This window comes from Cucurbita pepo, chromosome 3, assembly GCF_057944985.1.
Source record: "Cucurbita pepo subsp. pepo isolate OVF chromosome 3, ASM5794498v1, whole genome shotgun sequence".
NCBI lineage: Eukaryota > Viridiplantae > Streptophyta > Magnoliopsida > Cucurbitales > Cucurbitaceae > Cucurbita > Cucurbita pepo.
Genome location: NC_141800.1, coordinates 1,290,610 through 1,312,989, shown reverse-complemented (window position 1 = coordinate 1,312,989; position 22,380 = coordinate 1,290,610). Strand labels below are relative to the sequence as shown.

Here is a 22,380-nt window from a genome sequence, read left to right as displayed (position 1 = left end):
AAGAAGGGAGGGTGATTGGAATTTGCCAAACTTGGAAAAATTTGAATCTCCTTTATGCAAAAATGAAGTGACCACTAAAAGCACTTAGGGTTTTGGTGGAGTTTCCTTTATGCTTTCAGCCCTCAAAGCATCTATTTATATGGCAAATTCCTTTCTGATTGTCTCATGAGAGTTATGATTTGGGAAGGTTCCCAAACAAATTCCCTTTCTCTTTCAACTATTTCCCCCATTTTGACCTTATTTGCAAAAGTTGCCCTTTTTTAAAAATAATTAGAATCCCCCCACATAATTTAACTTCCCTCCTTCCCTCTCTCACATTTAGCTAATTTGGAAGGTAAACTCTCCAAATTGGAAGCTTTCTTTTGACTTTTGACTTTTTCTTTCGGCTTAGAATGTAGTGCTTCATTTTAAGATTATAAATTATTTTAATTCATTATATAATTTTTTTAAAATAACAAATCAAAGTATTATTAAAGTACATTTTAGCGTTAGGAATATCTCCGAGTTTAAATATTTTTAAAAATATATTTTATTCATTATATATATATATATATATATATATATATATATATATATATAAAGTTAAATACTTTAGTTTATTAATACAAAAAAAAAAAATAATAATAATAACAATATTAAAAGTTTATCCATTTATTAAATACAAAATTAAAAATTAAAAAAAAATGTTAAAACCAATCTGAAATAAAATAAATAGAAAGTAGGTTGATGTGACCAATGAAGGAGAGAGAAAAAAATTGTTCCTTAGCGTGGGCCATGTATGAACCTTTAATTCAGTGCCAACAGACACCAAGAAAGATCTGTAGCTATTAAATGAGCGTTTGAAGAACACTATAAATATGAGCACCAAATTTGAGCTTATAAAACATACCCACAGTGAAAGAAAGAGCCCTAATTAGCTTCCCTGTGTGTGTGCAATGGCAAGAAGTGTGTCTTCTGAGCCTCTTGTTGTTGGGAGAGTGATCGGAGATGTTCTTGATCCCTTCACCCAAAGCATGAAGATGACTGTTTCTTACAACAATAAGCAAGTCTTTAATGGCCATGAGTTCTTTCCTTCTGCTGTTGCTGCTAAACCTAAGGCTGAAATCCTTGGTGGTGACTTGAGATCTTTCTTCACTTTGGTGACATTTCTTCTCTCTCTCTCTATCGATTCTTCATTTCTATATACGATTTACCCCGATGTTTCTCTTTCTGTGTCTACGATTGACCCGATTCTACCTTATCATATTCAAATTTTAAGTTGTTAACCTGAACGTAGCTCACTAGTTTAAGACATGTCTCGGTCAAAAGTGCGAATTCTTCCTTGTTGAACAAAAAAATAAAACTTTTTTTGAATTAGGTTATTGTGATTGTTAGCTTTGCGTTTTTAAAACGAGTTTGTTAGGAAGAGATTTTCACATCCTTATAAATAATGTTTCGTTCTTCTCTCCAATCGACGTGAGATCTCACAATCCACCTCTTTCGAGACCCAATATCCTCGTTGGCATACTACTCGGTGGCTAGCTCTAATACTATTTGTAAAAGTACAAACCCACTGCGATATTGTCTGTTTTGACTCGTTACGTATTGACGTTAGCTTCACTATTTTAAAACTCGTCGGTTAAGGAGAGGTTTCCACACCTTTATAAAGAATGTTTCGTTCCCCTCTGCAAATGATGTGAGACCTTATGCTACTCATACCTCAATTAGTTAAGACAGTATATCTCGAAGAAATGATTAAATTTATTATAATCTTTCATTCACCAATTTAAGTATAGTTCAATTACTATGGTAACAGGTAAGTTTTGAGAAATTATTTAGATATGTTTTCTCTCCTCCCTCAATGATTTCATTTCATTTTTTCTTGTTTCAGGTTATGACAGACCCAGATGTTCCAGGACCGAGTGATCCTTATTTAAGAGAGCATTTACACTGGTAACTTTTTTTTTTTTTTTTTTTTTTTTAACTAAAATTCACACTGGTAATTAAACATTTACAGTGTTACTGTCACAGTTACATTACAAATATTGCATGTTGCATGAAACCCACCAAATTTGACTTGACAAGAATTAATACTGAGAGAATCGTTGTCGTGTTTCATTGTCGTTGGAGGATGAAATTCTCTTGGATTTTAGCCAATTTTGCTTATTTATTTTTCTTTGATTTTCATGTAAACTAAATCAAATAACTTTTAATATAACCTATGGTTTGTCTTTTACATTTATTATAAGATATTTAAAAAAAAAAATACCACTATTATATAGTTGGAACTTGGAAGATCAGCATACTTAGTGGACTGGATTCATTTGGTGTCTTAATTTAGACCAAATTTGTCAACTTTAAGCTTAATTTCAATTTTAGAAAAATTTAATACATGTCTTATTCAATATATATCGAGATGTCTCCAAGCCCTTCGATCCACGAGCAACATCATAACTATATTATTAGAGAAATCTCTATTAATAAACTGATGTTTTGATTTTGAAACTATACCGAATGCAGTGCGATAAGGAACCACGTAGTTGTTGATGAAATTTTTATTTATTTGAATAATTATCGATTGATTTGTGTTTGTTCGTAAACTTTTTAATATAATTTATCTAATATTGTATTAAATAATTATGAACCATAGATAAATAAACAAAAAATAATAATTTTTTTAACAACCCAACCAAAATAAAGGGGTGGGTTGAGTTAGGTTGTGAAAAATTTGGAGTTTGGTTGGGTTACCAATCCAACAACCTCAACTTTTGAGTTGATCCAAAAAAACTCTCTCGACCCAACTCAATCCGACCCATTACACCCCTAATATTACTTATATATATGTTAGTGCTTACCGTGCTTTGTGATAAGGAACTACCTAGGCCAGCAGCTAACTCCGATATGTAAATTTAGATATCCTCGTTGAACCAGTTATTTAATGTCTAGCTTCTCGAGTGGGTGGGGGACTGTTGTGAAGAAGGGTTATTGGTTTTTACAATGGTAACTAACGGTTTTTACTGAACAATCTCTGTTGCAGGATCGTGACAGACATCCCTGGGACTACGGACGCCACATTCGGTAACTTTTTTAGAGAACGTGGTAAAATGTTTTTAACTCAAAACAGGTAAATTTTGTTAATGGGGTTTGAATGAAACACAGGAAGGGAGGTAATAAGCTACGAGACTCCAAGGCCAAACATAGGAATCCACAGGTTCGTTTTTGTTCTGTTCAAACAGAAGCGAAGACAAACGGTAAGCGCACCCTCTTCAAGGGACCATTTCAGCACACGAGTCTTCGCTGCCGAAAACGACCTCGGCGACCCCGTTGCTGCCGTCTACTTCAATGCTCAGAGAGAAACTGCCGCCAGACGACGCTAAACCCCGCCGCGGACGGCGGCCCCAGCTGGTTATACAAGACAAAAAGAACAGAAAAAAAAAATATATATATAATGATGGGTCTTCCATTTCCCTAAAGAATAATAATAATAATAATAATCACTAAAGGGAGGGAGTTTCAGATTTGTATATTATAAAAAATATATATATGTATGGATCAGGGCAAATAATTTGGACACGAAGAAAGGTAGAAAACGGCGTCGTTTTCGTCTCCTTTCTCGTGTGTCTAGTTGTGCATGTATTTCGCTGGCTCGGTTTAGTAACATTTCTATTTCTTGTTTCTTTTTCCTTTTTTTTTCGGAAAATAATTAATTAAAAAAATTAAAAAAATGTTGCAAGAAAATATTTACTCTCAGAGAATCAAATTAAAAAAGAATAAAAAATAAAAATTATTCTAATTAGAACAAGTTGTCCAATAAAACTCTAATATTTGGTTCCAATTGATAACAAATATTTAGATAATAAATTAATTAAGTGTTAAGTGCAAGCTTACATTTCACTACTAATAATGCGTTATTATAAAATAAAAGATGTGATTTCTATTAAATAAATAAATATAAATAAAAATATACACATTAATGAAAATGCCTTTACCTAAAATTCCAATATTCTTTTCAACAAATATTTATAATGAATAAATAAATTATAGATAAATTTTCAATATTTAAAATTCAAAAATTGAACTGTCCGAAGAATCCTACGTCAGCTGAATTAGGGTTTAGTTTTCTCATTGACTTTTTAAAAGGTGTTTGAAATCACAAATTCAAATGAGGATTGATGCTTTGTTTCTAAATTATTGTTTGTTAAAATATTATTTTAGTTTTTATAGTTTAAATTTTGCATAATCTTTTAATTTAAGATAGGATATAAATATATTTTCAAAATTAATTAAAAGAATGTAACTTATTTAATATTATAATTAATTAATGAATTGAATTTATCTAAAGTGATTGTGCTTTTTTTATTTGTATTAATTCAAACCAACAAAGAGTCTTCATTGAAGAGTATTTCTTTTAAAAGGGGAATGAAAGTTGATATGACAATTAATATTATAAAAATTTGAAAAATACACGTGACATTGTTTATTTAGAGAAATTTAAATTCGTGGAAATAAACTTTATTTTACTAATATTTATATGTGTAGTGTCTCAAATTTATAATCCTCTTATACTTTATCTTGAAGGTAGACTTTGATGGAGGATTTCTAAATCTTCAAATTGTTATTATTTCTGTATTAAATTAATAAAAATATTCCTTATATTTTGTTTCAAAAATATTACTAAATTTTTAAAAGTTTTAATAATTTTAAAATATTCTTACGGTAATTTTGGATGAAGAAACTTTGCTTTAAAAAGTTTAATTAATACTCTTCAAATTTTTAAAAAGTTCAAGAATACCGTTAAGTTAGTATTATGTTTAAAAAATATCTATAAAATTTTAAAATTAACATTAATAATCTTAACCTTTATAAAAAAAAAATCACAATATGCACCTCATCGTTTCTACGCTTTAAAAAAAATATCTAAAGCTTTAAGAATATTTTATTTTTTAAAGTTGTTTTATCGAAGGTATTTTTGAAGTTTTTAAAAATGTTTAAAGGTATTCTTTTTTAAATTTTTTAAAAATGTTTGAAAGTGTTTTCGAAGTTAAAAAAGTTTAAGAGTATGAATGAAATTTTTGAAAGTTCGAACAGGAAATGAAATGGTGAAACCGACGGAGGAGGTGAAGGGGCGAAGCCCTGAGACCCGTAGGGCGAAGAGGCGAACGGTTAGGCACCCTCCACTGTGCGCGCAAGCCGTCAAATCCCTTCGCAATCGAAGGTGAAAGCGGGAGTTTTGATTTTCGATAAGGTGAGGTGCCACTACGCCTTTGGCTTGCGCGCACAGTGGAGGGTGCCTAACCGTAAAGAATATATCTCGAAAGTTTAATCATATTTTTTTATATAAAATATAAAATTTAAGAATATTTTTATTAATGGTTTGGATGATTTTGTATAGAGTTGGGATGTATTCAAATTGGGCCCATTTTTTTTTTTTTTTTTTTTTTTTTTTTTTTATGAATTTGGGCTTATTTGAGCTTAACACAAACCCTTTTGAATAGGCTTAAAATAGCAATAATAAGCTGAAAAAGTGTTGGAGTGAAACATTACTTATAAGAATATAAAAATGTGTTAGGCTCCATAACACAGGTATTTTAAACAGGTATTTTAAAATGAACAAATTTAATGAGTTAGAGCAGACAATATCTACTAGGAGTGAATTTGAACTATTACACTACATTTATATAAATAATAATGAAATCGGTAGAGTTTATTATGATACATATCCTTATAATTAACCGACTTAATTTCTCATGAATTCGACCTAAATTATTGTCAGTCAGTCATGAAACATAGTTATTTGATATATGAATGATAAACAAGTGACAACATTTAATTGATCTATTTTTAGTTTAAATTTGAAAAAATGTGTAAGTTTATAATTGGTCTCAAATGTGTAAGTTAACAAGTTAAATCTAATAAAAATTATAATATAATTATATAATAATAATGGAAGTATAATTCAATTATAATTTTCGCGGGAAAATTCCCAAACCACAAAATCAGAAAACCTAACAGATCAATCATCCACTGCTTAACTTCATCTCCGATCGATTAATCAAAGCCTGACGAAGGCCAAAACCCAGCGGCAACTGAAAAGCCTTCTCCAGACGCGTCGGCTCCGGTGGCGTTGCAAATGGAAACATCTCAAAATCGGCGGAATCGGCCATCGGAACGGCATTGGACAAATCGGAGATCGGAAGCAGACAGTTGGCGAGAAGCGCGGCACCGCCGGTGGCCGTTAAGAAACCGTAAGTATCCTCGCAGAAATGCCGCGGAGAAATAATGCTGTTAACGGCCTCGAGATCGATCTCGAAGAGTTCGTCGTCTTCTTCGATTTCCACCGGAACTCCGCTGGAGGCCATGGATGCCGATGGTCGGTGGTAAATACGGCGGAGCTTCAACCTCATTATATAGGGAATGGAGGAAGGAGTGAGGAGAAATCAGGTAAGTGGAACGGTCCTCAACAAATCCGCAACCACCAAGTTCAGGTGCGAAGTTGCTCCCCTAATCCCAATCTGACATTAATCGCTCTTTTTCTTTATATTTTATTCAAGAAAAAATTGTTTTAATCGTTATATCAAAACCATATAACCTAAATTAGAAGGCCCTAAACTTTTATGTTTATATTTTAATAGCTTATCTAATTTTTAATTAGTAAATTAGCACTAAATTGCTGTGATTAAACAATCACTTCAATTATTTAAATATTAAACTTTAATATCTAAAATTAATTTAGATGATTATTTATTTATTTAAATTGCATAGTCTAAATTATTTGACAAAATATTAGAAGAAATAATTGTTGTAAAAAATTAAATCAAATATAAGTAAACGCAAGTAAAAAATGTGTGTAATATATATCCAAACGCCCTTAGTTTCAAACTACATGGAAGAATTGTTAGTGGTTTGATTTTGAGTCTTTGAGTGGGGGTTGGTGGTCGAATTTTGTCAAAGGGTAACATTTATTAAAAAATCGCTTATTCATATATTTATTTTTTTAAAAATGTTTGGAAGTAGTTTCCAAACAACCTTTTGGATTAAAAAGTGAATCATCAACCGCCCTAAAATTATTATAACAATTAGATTGTGAAATCCTATCTTTATTGAATAAGAAAACGAAACATTCCTTACAAGAGTGAAGGTAGAAACCTCATTCAAGAAGAATATACCTTGAGTGAAAACCTAAAAAATATAGTATTTGTTAGTGATGAACTTGATGTTGTTACATAATATCTGTTAATGGTGGGCAGCTAGACTCAGCGATGTGCCAACGCACGAGAACACTAAACCCTCAAGGACTAAGTCCTTAGGGGTAACGGTAGATTGTGAGATACCACACAAAACATTCCTTATAAGGGTTCAAAATCTCTCCTTTCCAGGAGAACGAAAGAGAACAATATTACTAGTGATACACTGACAAAAAATATTATCCTTAAAACTCTGAGAGGATTTTTCAATACTAATAAATCTGTAAATATGAGGAGAAATATAGATGACAAAAATAATAATAATGTACAAATCTGAGAGGATTTCTTCAATGCTAATAAAGGCATCTTCCACAAACTAAAAATAGATTAGGGTTTAGGGTAATAGTGAACATTTAAGAACACGCCAAGTAATGCCTGGAAAGAAACACTATAGAAAATACTTCTAATTGCTGTTTATCGTTTTTCTGCGACCAAGGCTAAAAAAGATCAACACAAAATGCCTTCCCCTCCATCTCTCATCAAATGATAATACCACAGAAATGCATTAAGACTTATAATGCATGAAAATCTTGAGTAGAATGATTACCCTTATCCTACCTTAATAATCTGCATTTTTAAGATTAACAAACACTGTCCAAATAGATGATGAATTCACCTATCGAAACAAGTTTGCATCGCAGAAACACAGCAAGCAACAGCCTGAAGAATTATAAGTTTCTGGCAACAATTGTTATGGCCTCGGGCCGGTAACAAGTTGAGGTGCTCACTAAGAGCTGAAATGTGGAACCCAAGCCCATGTGGGAAAACAATGAGGCTAAAGTTGAATGTTTCCAAGTTAAACGAATATGGGGCTTACAAAGCAACAACAAAAAAAGAAAGATAATCTAAATGATAAGACCAGCATGGCACGGAGCAACAATCAAAATGATTTCTTTATGAACTCGGAACAAGAAATCATTCTCATCCAAAACAACCTTCCACCTCTAGACATAAGCAACTTGGTATTGGTAATGGGTATCTGTAACAGCTCAAGCCCACCACTAGCAAATATTGTTCTCTTTACGCTTCTTCTTTTGGAGTTCCCCTCAAGGTTTTAAAACACGTCCACAAGGGAGAGGCTTCCACATTTTATAAGGAATGCTTAGTTCCCCTCTCTAATCAATGTGGGATCTCATAATCTACCCCCCTTGGGGGCCCAACATCTTCGCTAGCACACTGCCCGGTGTCTGGCTCTTATACCATTTGTAACAACTCAAGCTCACCACTAGCAAATATTATCCTCTTTGAGCTTTTCCTTCCGGAGTTCTCCTCAAAGTTTTAAAACATGTCCACTAGGGAGAGGTTTCCACCCCCTTATAAGAAATGCTTAGTTCTCCTTCCCAACTGATGTGGGATCTCACAGTAACCTAATCTATTTCTTCAATATGGATGCACAAGACAGCCATAAACAACAGATTATGTCAATAAAAGAGCCTACTACATCTGCTAGTTAACGGCAAGGGAATATTACACTCCGAGATCGGAGGTGTCATAATAGAGTTATACAAGGACATTGTAGACACAACCCCTCAAAGAAAATACCATCAGAGAGGCCCTAGCCAAAGCATAGTTCAGTAGAGAAAGCCAAAAGGCCAATGGAACATGCTACAATTTTGCCACATTGCCATCACTAAAACATTGAACATGATCCCGCTTATATACAAGGCAGACGACAATTTACAGAATTTCGAGGTTTATGCCATGAGACTCGATTCTTCCACAGAAAAACAAGCCAAGAGATGAACTTCAAGTCTTCTAAAACAATGCATGAGGATGCTGTCTTACCAAGGCAAAATATGGTGCAAACAATGATCCAAAAGAAACAAGGGAAAGGGGAATTAAGGAGATGATAGAAACATCAAGATCAAATGCAAATGCAACTAAACTTGTGTCCAAGACGATTGCTCATAAGGGCATTGCTATTTATTGAACCTTCAGCCAGAGGGAATCATTAACCAAACACATCATATGCACACTATACGCTTAAAATGTAGAAGTAGAACAATACGGCAGCTCAAAATAAACACAAAACTAGCTTATCTCTTACAAGATTAAGTGGAGAAAAACTGAACATTCAGAAGCACAAATAAGAAATTAAAAGAAATGGACTTCCCATTACTGCATCAAGTTTCCCTTCCCACCATCAATCATCAGACTTCACCTACTTTCACGTAATCAACATAGTAACAAAAAAAATCAGTACTGAATGTTTTCTTCTTCTTTTTCAGTAAGAAGCAAAGAATGTCAACGCTAATCACAAAGCTGAAGTTGCAGTATTAGAACTAAAATATAACTAACAACGAAAAGAGAGTGAAAATCAAAAAACAAGCATATGCTATCAACCCACGGTGCTCATCCCCACCATCGGCAAGAGAAACCATGAGACTCGTACAGATCCTAGTTGCCCACAACACAAAAACTCCGGCGACTCCGGATCTCAATATACCGGCTTGCGGCAGGAACAAAGACACGGCCGAAAAAACCACAACAGGAAACATACAGTACCCAACTACGCTAGTACATGTGTGAAGGTTCAAATTACCATTTCGTCCAGCCAACATATTGAACACGACATACAGGAAGATGGAAGAAACCACGATCCATCCCAGTATCACGCCAAATTGGATCTTGCCGGCGAGCAACTGGAAGAGGCCGAAGAACATGTATAGGAGAATCGGTCCGGACAAATCCGAGTCCTTGTGCACATCGGGTTTGACCCGGAACGGATTCAAGATCGACTTGGTTTTCTTCCAGATTTGATCCGGGTGGATCCCGAGTTCATCGAGGAGGGGTTCTTCGTCTTCGAAATTAGCACCACCCGGGACAGACCCGCCACCGATAGGACCTCCATAGATACCGCCAGAGGACGTGGAAGCAGCGGCGGCGGATCCGATGTCGAAGGACATAAACGGAATGCTGGAGCCGGTCGACCGAGGTGGCTGAAATGGCGCCGTCGCCACACCCCGTTGGTGAAGATTGGGGTTGCCGCCAGAGGGGAAAACCACCGGTGGTACAGCGAACTCCTTCTTCACCGTCCCCATGGATTACAGAAGAACAAAACCCTGAAATATGAAATCTCAAATCGATTACGAGGACAAGCGACTCAAAACCGAAGAACGATTTTGAGATTTAGGGATTCAACTCGAGATCGAATGCCCTACAAAGGTAAAGGAAATGGGGAAAGATTAGCAAGAATTCGAAACACAAGAAAATTAAAAGAAAAACATATTAAAGAATAAAAAAGTTTATATAGTACAAAACAAGGAAGGGCATATCTGACTTTTCGTATTCCGTTTCGACTAGTTGATGTGAAATTGGGGACGAGTGCAAGGCCAAACAGTATTCGAAGTGTCTGAATGTGTATGTGAAACTACATTTTTCTCCCCATCCTTCTAGAAAATACGAATTCTTATTTCTTGCTCCAAAAGGTTTGTTCGTATGGCGGTAATTATTTTATTTTTTTACTAAATTAATATAAATATTTCTAACTTTTATATTTTTATCTAAAAAAACGTGTTGCAAAATCCTTGGTTGTGCATATTGTCACAGTCATGTTTGTCTAAAGCTTGTTATTTATGACCATATGTCAATGTGTCAGTCATGCTTATCTAAGACGTGTTGTCTATGATCGCATTCCTATTCCAAACCACTTTTACCTAAGACGTGTTGTCTATGATCGCATTCCTATTCCAAACCACTTTTACATGCTCTTGTCTTACATATATCTTTACTATTTAATGTTGTGTCAATACAGTGGTATATGATCATTCACCAAAATCATGTCTACACCTATCATGTCTAAAATGTCTTAAAATGTTCGAAAATATGACTAGTTGTCACTTTTTTCTACTCGGATTATATGCTATCAATGTTGTCGTTGTTGTCTAATTACTTCAAGCTTATAACATTTATTTCTTAAAAAAAAAAAATCGCTCACGTGTTCTAAACACATCTCTCATATTCGTGACTCAAGGCTCGAGCATATGTTGACATTGTCTACAAAATTCAAATTTCTTCCGGTTGCACAACCGCTGTCCTGCTGCCCCGCTAGAAGGGAAAAAGGTGGTTTGACTGATTATGTTCCCATATTGGGGTTAATTGAATAAATTGAAAGACAATGAGAAGGGGACTCTCCGACTCGGAAACAATCCCGATTCAACTAGGCTTGCACGAGGTGGCGGGAGATCGGACGCAAGGTGAATTCGAACTAAGAGTTCAACGGAAAGCGGTTGAGATTCCTCTTCAGATCCAGTTGCGAAGAACAAATTTATCTAATGCTGCGCTTTAGGTTTGCTTGATGAATCGAACCATGGAGTAGGAAGGTTGTTCGGTCTCCAAAGAAGTGGAAGTGGCAGTCTGCATGGCCATGGCTCTGTTCTACGTCGCCGTTGTCCATGCTCCTGCTTTGATACTTCCGTCTATCACCTCCTCCTTCTCTTCAAGTTTACACGATTCGACGGTGTCTGTTCGCCATCATTTTCAGGGCCGTCTCAGTCGTCGTCTGCGCTCTAATCCATCCTGTAAGCCTCATTTACTTTTTTCCGGTCATTAATTTCTGAAAGGATGACTAGATTGTTTGTATTTGTAATGCGTCTGCTCAGGAATCATCTCAACGTGGAATCACTTCTCCTTCTTCGAGTTTAACTGTTATTATTCGTTTATTTCTATCCGGAACAATCTCAAGAGAGAATAAACTATAAGGCTGTTTCGTTGTCAGGAAACGTGCGAGTATGGTTCACCTAAGATCGAATGGTCAATCAATATCCTCGATAGACTGTTTAAGAATTATTTTATCATGTGAACTACAAGTAAACTAATCGGCATTTGTTAACATTATTATTTATGGTTTTAATTTGAAAAACGAAGTAGCTATTGATTTAGAAAACGACTTTTTCATCTATAACATGTAGTCAGGGGCTGTCAAGGTTGACTGATTAACGATCTGTTGGATCCATTGTATCTAATAGACCTGGGAACAAGAACTCCACATATACACACACATAATAACCTTTCTCAGTATTTAAGTGAACCAATTACTATAGAACATAAGATTAATCAATCAATCTATTTGGCAAATTAGAGATTTGAAATTGTAACTTTCTAATTACCATGCAAAGGAAGATATTATATAGACGCAACTTCTTGTTTGTAGTTCTATGAGTTTCAATTGTTCACAGGAATTTGTCACTCAGTGAAGCTTTATTAGTCTGATTATAAGTGCTTAGTCCGTAATTTACTTATTTGGTTGTGCTAGGTTTCCATCACAATGCTGACTTTCCCCATCTCATTTTGTTTCATGCTAGATAAGGAAAATGGAGTTTTCACTGTTATTAGCAGCTTGCGGTATCCGAGCAGATCATATTGTAAGTTCCAATATTTTCTCCTCCATTAAATTATACGCAATGGCATTAGCTAAGGTTTTCTTTGACATCTTATTCAATTTTATAATCTTGTAGTCTGCATATTGGAAAGGTGAAATGAATCCTAAACCTGCATCCTGAATTGCAATTTTATCTATGGAGCAGTGGCAAGCCGTGTTCTTTCCTCTTTCATTGACTTCTTTAATGTCGGTTGGATCAATTGTTTTAAAGTCTTTGTTATTGGTGGATTCATGGAGAGAGCATATGAATCACAGAGAAGGCACCCTTTCGGACTGTGCTGAATTTTTTTGGACAAGAGTTCTTGATCGGGGACTATTAACAGTCTCAAATCTTTTAGCTTGGAGAAATTGTGTTGTGGTGAGTACTCCTACAGTTTTTTCCATGCCATTTGGGTACTCGTTGTTTCCTGTCTATTTAAGAGCAAAGAGATCACTTATAGTTAGCTTTATTGTAGGCTTCTTGTGATAACTAACAGCATGGTAGTATATATTCTCGAAATATTTCTCAGCTGCCTTCCTTTCATATCCTGATTAATGCTCTAGGCTTTACTAATTTGACAATTTTCTATGAGTAAGCTCCATGAGTTGGGTGGGAAAGAAAAATGTACGGCTTGGCTTTGCTCTAAATCTCACTTGCATACTTATTATATTCGAACTAGATAAGTAATGATAGTAACTTGATTTATGTGGTTAACTGAATCCTTGTACTCAATCACTGAAGATTCACAATTCGGTTGGGAAGGCTTTCACTGACGTCCAATGTTCTGGATTCCACTCGGGAGTAAAAGATGCTGTTATTTTGAGTTTTTGAGTTGACCTATCTATAAAATTCAAATAGATGTCTTGTTTTCCTTGACACTAAGTAGCAAAGGTCAATAGATGTTAATAAATAATACTTTAAGCTGTGTCTAAGGAACCTTTTTTACTTGGATTTCTTGGTTGACATTTGCATCACACATTCTTGGACAGGCTCCACTAACTGCGGAGTTGGTGTTTTGAGCATTCACGATACCAGTTCTTCTATCTGGGGGGATTTAAGCCAACTACTGTGATATTTCTCTGCTCCATTCTTTTCAGTCTGGGTAAGTTTGACGCTTCATTGTTTTGGCAGATGAAACTGCTACATGTATGAGTTTGTGCATGTAGCCTCATTTATTCATTTTGGGGCATGACTTTATGCTTCCCTGTACTATTTATTGTTTATCTGGAATTCTTCATGTTTTCCCCTATTTATATGAAATGGGGAAAACATTGCAAGGGTTTAAGCTTAAGTTTTTCCCTTATTAAATGACCACTAGACTTGTATGTTATAAGCGAATTGATTTTAGCTGATGTTCTCACCAAATCTATTTATAGATGCTAATGGGAAGGGTGATGTTTAACTGACTCCTAATGTAAGCAATTATTTGTATTAATGTTAAGAGTACAGGGTAGGACAATATCTTTTGGTGCTTTCCTTTAGAACTTTCGTTCCAAGAGTTCTGTAATGTATATCCTTCTTTGAGCATTTCCAATTGGAATGTTTTCTTGCGGTTAAATGGAAGTAGCTTCTGTCTAGTCCATAACCTTCAATGATATGTGTGTATGTGTGTATATTCCCCTTCCCGGGAAGGAAAAAATGACATCTAAGATAGTTTTTTGGACTTGGTTCACAAAGCCAGGCACTAATGTTTATGCATTTATAACCATTGCAACTGAGGGTGGATTTGTTGGAAATTGGATGTGTTTAGTATACCTTCTAGTTTAAGCATTTTAAAAAAAAATATATTTTCAACAGAAATGTTTTATGCCTTACATTTTTTTAAATGGCTTAAAAGTGATTACATTGACAATTAATATGTTTTGTTTTCATGCTACATATTTTGAAGATTTTTAGTTGATGATTGTAAAATCATTTATGGATAATCCATCTCTCTGTTTCTTTGAAAAGAGTTTTTAAAATTAATCCAACTTTCTGAAGTGTTTTTGTTTATTTATTAAGATAAGATTTAAAAAACGAACATTTTGGGTCATGGAAAGGCAAACTAGACACTTCAATTATTAATTTTTTTCAAAGTTGTTTATAGAAAATTTTGATTATACTATACCAAACACACTAGAAGTCTGTTATAAAGAAATGTCACTAATGCCGGGATATTCCTTGCAGGCAATCTTCTTGCCCCGTTAGTTGCTCATGTTTTTTGCAACCTTATGGGATTACCTGCTTTTTTTTCTCAAAGAAGAGGTACGTTTTATATTTTTGTGATCTGAGTTCATCAATAACCCATGAATCATGATAATAAAAGAATCAAACTTATTCCTCTTCGTCTCTTCGTACAGGAGAAATATGTTCCAAATTTCTCATACTTATTACAATTCCATATGGCTACACTAATCTGTTCGCGACCTTGCTTTCTAAGAAGGTTCTCTCTGTGTTCATTGTCTAAATGCAAATAAGTGGTTGATATGGCGGTTAATGTCCGCCAAAAAGAATGTTGAAAGTTAAAACAATGATAGATCACTCTGTCTAGTACACAGGTCATTCTCATTTAGGATTGGATTTGAGTCCATAGAGGAAGTTGAATTGTTATAGGTTCATTAATAAGAATTCTTAAAATTTTCTCCAAATTAAATTCCACATGCAGCAATGCACCTTGTGGAATCTAATAAGCTGAACTTAACCCTTTGGGCTAAATTTCTGTTTATGAATTTAACTTCGAGTTGAAGATCTCTTTATCTAAACATCCAGAGGTGGTGAGCCTGGCATTTCTAGTTGGAAGGGGGGGGGGGGGGGGGGGGGGGGGGGGGGGTTCCTATGGCCTGTTTTTCCCATGACAAGTCCACATTTGTTTAATGAGAGAACAAACAGTAGGTGTTGGCATGGATATTGCTCTTGGAACTAGACTGAAATCTTCCGAGAAAATAATCTCACTGTAGATTAGACAGAGAGTTGGGACGAAGAGAGAAAGAGAGAGAAAGAGAAAGAAGTAGAAGAAGATGTGTTACTGTATCTACATTCTGCTGTATTGACCAGTGTGCCAAGGCTGTTTATTGGGTATAAAACCTAAGAATATATCTTCTCTTGCTTGTGAGTTGTAATGGAACAAGAATTAGAAAATACAAGGAATTCAATGATTAAAAGACATTATTGATTGTTGTTTGAATGAAGGTGTTAGGCATCGAAGGATGTTGTTTTGGACCAAAGCAAGAAAAAAGGTTTGCGTACTGAACCAGTTTCCATTCAGCTTCTGAAACCCTTCCACTCTTGTAGATATTGTAATGATGGCCCCAAATCCGTAGGGTACCCTGCAAATTGAGGATCTACCCCCATTAAGTTATCTACATCTTATTTAAGTCGAACATCCTCCTTAAAGTTGCAAGAATTTCCATTGAAATTTCATGGAAATAGTGAAGGAGAAAGCAAATAAATGTCATACCGTATTATGATCTCATATCATGTTAGTAGTGGGAATATGTTCGGAGTATAAGATTTTCAAGTTCTTTCTCATAGTTTATTTCTTCAAATGATCTTCTAGAACTACCTAAGTGGTTTTTTTCATTTTCAAAATCGTTGGACTATAAATAGTGGTCGGATAAACTCGATCTTATGAAACTTGTACATACAGGTCTTTACAAGTTAGACTTTACTAGATTCTTACCGCATGTTCTTTTATTCAATCCAAACATTATTAGATAAAGTTAGACATTTTAGTATTGAACTTATTGAAATGAAATGGTGAGTCAAATACTGAATGGGGTTAAGTTAGAAATCTTGAGCATGGTCAGAAAATCAAAGAAACAAGCCAAGAGAAGAAGGAAAATCTGAGGAAAATGATGACTATCTATGATGGTTTAAATGGACCAATTTGCTTGTTTTCCATGAAGAAGGAAGAGAAATTCAAATGGGTCATCATTTCTTTGCCTTTCTTCTCAAATTTGATCTCAATGAGTTCTTGAAGCCTCAGAGGCAGGGCCTAGAACAAACAGCCTCAAGCTAGGCCTGTAATTCAATGGAGTTTTGGATTGGACATTGTTCTTTATGATATCTTTATCTATTATATATTTCTTCTTTTTCTTCATTTTTTAAAAAAACTAATAATAATGGTCAACCTGGCAACACAGAGCTACGTCATGTCCATGGGTTTCATATTTTATTGCCTTTTTTTATAGATTTTTTTCCAAAATTTAATGAACTCTTTCATTGACTTTTTCATTTGATTTTTTTACTCTCTTTTTTGTGTGTGTCTGTGATGACGTTTACCTACTGATTAGATCCTCCCATCACTTTCTTCTCAGATGGAATCCGAATGAAAAGCCCCCTTTCTTTTCTTTCATTTATTTTGCATTCTTTTAAAATTTATTGGGGGAAGTCATTAAATTGTGTACTAATTTTCAATCTTCATTTTATAACTTTTGGTTTAATGTTAATGCAAAATGAAATATGAAAAAACAATATATTTTTAGTTCTTGAAATCTTTCTTTGTGTCAAGTTTTACTTTTACAAACGTATTAAAACTATTTCTCGAAGTAAAAGTGCTGCGTTTGAAAATTTCAGGAGCAGAGGATGAAGCTTTAATGAGGATGGAGCTTTAATGAGGATGAAGCTTTAACCGATCTCAAGAAACTCGATCAGAGGTAATTGGTTGAGATTTATCAATAAAGTGAAATTATATCAATATAATTGAGTTAGGTAAATAATTGAAGCTATTTTTTCTACCTCAAATAAGAATAAAGAAATATAAATCTTAATTTCAAACAAGTCTCTCTCTTTACCCAGCTCAACCCCTTCCATGCAAGATAACCACATGTCTCAAACCAATAAAAAGAAGAAAAAGAAAAAACCATGACAATGTAACGTAAAATCAGAACTTAGGAAGGAAGATATGAACATGCATATAATTAATAGGCTTTTAAAAACATTCCCACATGGTTGTCTTCACTAGACAATTCATTATTCTTTCAAATCTTCTAAATGATCTCCTACCCTTTATTACCCAATTAAATAAAATTTTAAAAACAAAACAAAAGATAGAGAAATACCTGCCCTGTTCATCTTTTTGGGAATCTTGGCTTTGAAACTTACCAAAAACTACAAACAAAAATGATAATGAAGCCACTTGAAATTGGGTGCCTTACTGATTTTCTTTATTGCAAAGACATGATTTTTAATACTTGTCTCAAGTGTTAAAATTAAATGGATATGAACAAACCCATTTAAGATTGTTTAATTCAATCAAAATTAGATATGAGAGAGAGAAAGAAAGAGCTTATAGTCTGAAAATGGTTTTCCATTAGATAGCCTGATACATCATTTTGAAGTACAGAAAATCCATATCCTAACCCCCAAAAAAGAAGATATGAAAAAAGAAATTAAAAAAAAAAAAAAACTGATAGAGAGAGAAAGAAGATGCTAAAGCTACAGACTGTCCTACATAACTGAAAACCCAAACTACATGCTACTGTTGGCTATGGCAATTCACAAAAAATGAAACCATTAAAAAAAAAAGAAAAAAAAAGAGTAACTTTAGTGCGGTCATGATATCATCATCATCTTCTTCATCTTCTTCCATTGATATGATCAGTTGGAAGAATTTGAAGGATTTGCAGAGGAGAGATTAAGATCAGGGATTGATTTAGAGGAATTGGCCTTTGAACTTCCTTTAGATAATTTCTGCTTCAGTTCCGAAAGCAGTGCTTGATTTTCTTGGTTCAAAAGTTGAGCTTTCTTCCTCAGTCTCTCATTTTCCTTCATTATGTAACAGTTCTGCAAGTACAGCTCTGAGTTTAGCCTCTCCATATCCTCAGATAATTTCACGACTCGATCAATTTGATTGATTATAGATATAATATATCTATATATCAATCAATTCTTCTTCCAAATTCCAAAAAACACTTCCCTTCCTGAACAAAAAACAAGAGAACCCAATCAGAAAAAAATTCCAAAACCAAAAAGAAAAACAGAGAAGATTAGGAATTAGAAGCAAACAAGTTGGATACGAGTTGAAGGCTGAGATGGGTTTTGAATTTGATATTCAAAAAAGGATGAGTTTGATTTATAGAGACTGATAAATCCAGCAGTGATTGAGAAGAAGAAGCTCTGGCCTTAGCCATATGTAATAATGAGAGTTGGAAGAGAAAGAGACAGAGAGCAGCAAAACCACACTCATTGTGAGAGAAAGAGACAGAAATGGGTTGTTCTTTGGGTTGCCCAAATATGAAAGAAAAGGATAATTAAAGTAAGATTAAGCCACTTATAAGCAGCTAAACTAAAACACCATAAAAGGCTTCAAATTTTAAAAGCTTTTCAACCATCCCCTGAACTGCAAGGAACAACACAGAAACAGAGGAAATCGGGACATTAATGCCTTCAAAACACAAGAGAAGAAGAAGAAGAAATTAGAATTAAGAAGAACAAGAACAAAAAGAAGAAGAAAACAAAGGAAGTACCCCACAGCACAAGGGTATGTCGACCTTTCTTGGTGAAAGGGGAAGCAAGAAGAGAAGCAGAAGAAGAAACCAAACATTAATATAAAAAAAAAGAAAATGTATGTAGAGAGAGAAGAGAGAGAAAGTGGGTCTGCTGTGTTTTTTCTTTATCTTTTCAAAAAAGATCACCTTTTGAAGTTGGGCAGAGAGAAGTAAACAAAAACAATCTGGATTTCGTAACAGAAGCAGAGGCAGAAGACGAAGGAGAAGAAGAAAGAAAGGCACAAAGGGAACAAGTGAGGGACAAATGAAACAAAGAGGCCGTTAATTTATAGAGTCATAGCTCAAGAGAGAGAGAAAAACCCAAAACAAAAAAATAAAAAATAAAAATAAATAAAAGACATTGAGACATTAGACATGAGACATGCCCCTCCTCTTTCTGACACAACAATCATGCAAGTGTAAGCATGGAAGGCGGCCGGTTATAGCAAGAACCTCAAAATATATCATTTCTTTTTATTTTTTATTTTTTTATAAATAAATATTTTAAAAATAAAAAGAAAATATATTTAGGTTTGGTTTGTATAAGAACGATGAAGATGATTGGGAAATGGCATGATGGGTGGAGAGGGGTAAATAGGGGAATTAAAGAAGGGTATTTCGGTCATAAAATCCAACATTTATGGGGTTAAGAGAGGGACAATTATGGGACTTATGGCTAGGGCTTGTAAAATGATGGTGGGCTAAGGCCGTCCCAAGATTCGCAATGATGGGTTGGATTGGCTTCTAAACCATCATCACACCCCAACTATCTCAAAAACCCTTTTTTTTCTTTCTCTTTTTGCCCCTCTTTTATAATCAATTATATATAATAATTAAATTAAAAGAAAAAAACTAAATTTTGTAGTTCCATTTCTAGCCCTCCTTTCATTTCCCTTTCACATTTCTAATCTCTTTGTGTTGGTTACTATTGGTAATAATCATTCTTTCTTTCTCTTTTTTACCCTTTTTTTATTACCACTTCCTTTTCCACATACAACTTTTCTTTACCCACTTATTTATTTGGGGGGGGGGGGGGGGGGGGGGTTTATACCTTACTTGCAATGTTGTATTTCCTCTTCTTTGAGCTCAACCACCAAAAATTTATACGATTTAGGGTTTGGATCCCAATTCGTGTTAGAAATTGGACCCTTTTGTTACCCAATCTCAAATAGAAAAAAAGATTGTTTTTTTTAGCCTTTTTACTTGGTGGGTGTTAGTAAAATTTAATGGAGTTTTCAAGAATAGTAAAAAAAATATATGATTTTTAACTTTAGTTGGGTAATTGAAAGAGACTAGAATCTATAAAGTTGAGTTAAACACGTGATCTTTATTTTTCAGATGGGTGGAAAAATTGTCATTTTTTCTCTTGTAAGTATGGTTGTTCAAGGTAGTTCACCGGATATCGACTAATTAATTTCTTGAGAGGATTATCTTATTGTTTACGTACATATAACTATGTGGCTCTATAATACTCTTGAGGGACCATTTTTTAACTCCTAGAATTTGAACCCATTGATGATGGTATTTTGTTTTACATTATTATAAACCATTATTACAAGGAAAGCAAGGATAATGAATGAAAGCAATGGACAAAAAAATGAAGGAAGAAGAAGAAGAAGAAAAAATTGGTTTGAAATACAATTGGAAGAAGGAAAGAGAAGGGTAGGGGCCAGCCAGCCTCAAGCCCTCTCATGGGTTATGAGTAGCTTAGTGTGAAACATCATGGGGTTTCACAGATGCTCTTTTGGAATGGCTCCATATGATTCAAGGGCATTTTCGTCTTTTCTTCCCCCTCGTGGAGCTCGTTCTTCCCTCTATGTGTTGGCATCAACGCAATCATGGAGCTCAAAACAATTGGGTTAGTGTTGCTCAAATTACCTTATTGCCCCTTTAAAGCTTTTCCTCTTTCAAATTTTACCCTATTTGGCTTTTGAAGACTTCAATTTTATCCTCTTTAACTCATTTTAATGATGGATGGTTATTGAGTGGTATGGTGGAAAGTACCCTTTTTTTCTTTTATTCAACTAAAGGATAGTTTGCATGGTTCGGTGATCAATCTAGTTTCGTTGGATATTCTTTTCTACAGCTTTTGAAATTGGTCCGACTATTCACTCATTTTTTCTACGAAAAATCACTTTTTAGAGATAAAATATCGATACTTCATAAGAATCTGGATGAGTCAAGATAAGTGAAGTTTTACCATTTTAGGAATTAATTGTTGCTATGGAGTTTTAAGTAGGCGACTATTACAGTTTCTTTATTTATTCAATTGTCAACGACACATGCTAATCCATGATATTTGTTACCTCGAAGTCTTATTTTATCCGACAAGGAAAGGTCACACAAGATTTTTTTTTTTTTTTTTTGGGTGACACAAAAAGAGTTTCTTGCTGATTGATGTGGGTAATATAAGTCAAAAGTGATACTCTTTTAGTCAAATATTTGTTCACCATTTTAATTGAAAAAAGAAAAAATGAAGATCTCTATAATAATTAATTTAAATTTCAGAAACATAAATAGAGAAAATGGCAAAATCAGAAATTAGTGGGGAAAACGTGGCCTATGTTTCTTAATAAACTCAAAAAAGAAATTTGCATTTATTTAAAGACTTGGCTTAGAAGATGACAAGTTTGAAATCATAATCCTATATTTTGTCAGTTATTTTTATATTTTATAATCATTGGATTTTCTGTTTAGAGAGAGAGAACCACACACACATGCATTAAATATTAATATAATAATTTATATATATATATATATATATATATATATATTTGTAATTGCACTTTTTCTAACGTTTTTTAAATTTAGTTCTTTACTTTATGAAATTACTAAATAAATGATTTTCTTTGAAATAAAACACACATTAGCCACATGCTTATTTTCTTCCGAGGATGTTTTGAGATTTCCCCTTATTTTTTTAATTAAAAAATTAAATGGCAATATGTAATTTTCAATTGAAATATATAATATTTAGTCAATATTTTAGTTTGAAAAAATCAATTAAGCCTTTCATATCAATGGTGAAGACTTCCCATTTATAGATAAATGACAAGATGGGGGAAGTAAAACAGTAATTTTTCCCCTTGGAAATTGGTAAAAAAAAAAAAAAAAAAAAAAAAAAAAAAGTAATTGTAATTTTTGATAGGTAAAAGTTGGAGGGTCCTTAAAACCCATGTCTTAAAAATCCAATTCATCAAAAGCTATGATAGGGGCTGCAAAGAAGAGGAGGGAGGGTCTGCAAAAGAAGTAAATTTGGAGGCTAATAGCCTCAATGAATCTAAAGGGTTATAAATTGGGTCTGCAACAAACCAATCATGACATGCCCTA

At 34.0% G+C, this 22,380-nt stretch overlaps 3 protein-coding genes and 1 long non-coding RNA gene across 8 annotated transcripts; 2 read left to right on the top strand and 2 right to left on the bottom strand.

Moving 5' to 3' along the window:
- Positions 1-871: 871 nt before the first annotated feature.
- Positions 872-3,655, top strand: LOC111791293 (protein SELF-PRUNING). Its single transcript, XM_023672578.2, has 4 exons — positions 872-1,139; positions 1,871-1,932; positions 3,017-3,057; positions 3,139-3,655. Exons 1-4 carry the CDS (start codon positions 936-938, stop codon positions 3,354-3,356), a joined length of 525 nt encoding a protein of 174 aa, XP_023528346.1. The 5' UTR covers positions 872-935; the 3' UTR covers positions 3,357-3,655.
- A 5,662-nt stretch (positions 3,656-9,317) lies between these two features.
- On the bottom strand, positions 9,318-10,445 carry LOC111789792 (uncharacterized). Its single transcript, XM_023670483.2, has one exon. The coding sequence runs from the start codon at positions 10,262-10,264 to the stop codon at positions 9,506-9,508; it is 759 nt and encodes a 252-aa protein (XP_023526251.1). The 5' UTR covers positions 10,265-10,445; the 3' UTR covers positions 9,318-9,505.
- A 793-nt stretch (positions 10,446-11,238) lies between these two features.
- Positions 11,239-21,041, top strand: LOC111789692 (uncharacterized). Of its 3 annotated transcripts, none has more exons than XR_002814375.2 (7): positions 11,239-11,743; positions 12,478-12,586; positions 12,680-12,961; positions 13,573-13,685; positions 14,750-14,827; positions 17,138-17,217; positions 20,610-21,041. It is a non-coding gene; the product is annotated as an uncharacterized LOC111789692 (long non-coding RNA). The 3 variants fall into 3 exon arrangements; XR_015420495.1 differs by having other exon boundaries at positions 11,242-11,743; positions 12,527-12,586; positions 20,615-21,041; XR_002814374.2 differs by having other exon boundaries at positions 11,242-11,743; positions 12,527-12,586.
- ZPR3 (binding protein) lies at positions 17,850-20,062 on the bottom strand. 3 transcript variants are annotated; one of them, XM_023670348.2, is made up of 2 exons: positions 19,198-20,062; positions 17,850-18,483 (listed from the first exon to the last, which is right to left on the bottom strand). In XM_023670348.2, exon 2 carries the CDS (start codon positions 18,377-18,379, stop codon positions 18,161-18,163), a length of 219 nt encoding a protein of 72 aa, XP_023526116.1. In that variant the 5' UTR covers positions 18,380-18,483; positions 19,198-20,062; the 3' UTR covers positions 17,850-18,160. The 3 variants fall into 3 exon arrangements, with proteins under 3 accessions (XP_023526116.1, XP_086978952.1, XP_086978951.1); XM_087122826.1 differs by lacking the exon at positions 19,198-20,062 and adding an exon at positions 19,030-19,156; XM_087122825.1 differs by lacking the exon at positions 19,198-20,062 and adding an exon at positions 18,569-18,860.
- Positions 21,042-22,380: the final 1,339 nt, after the last annotated feature.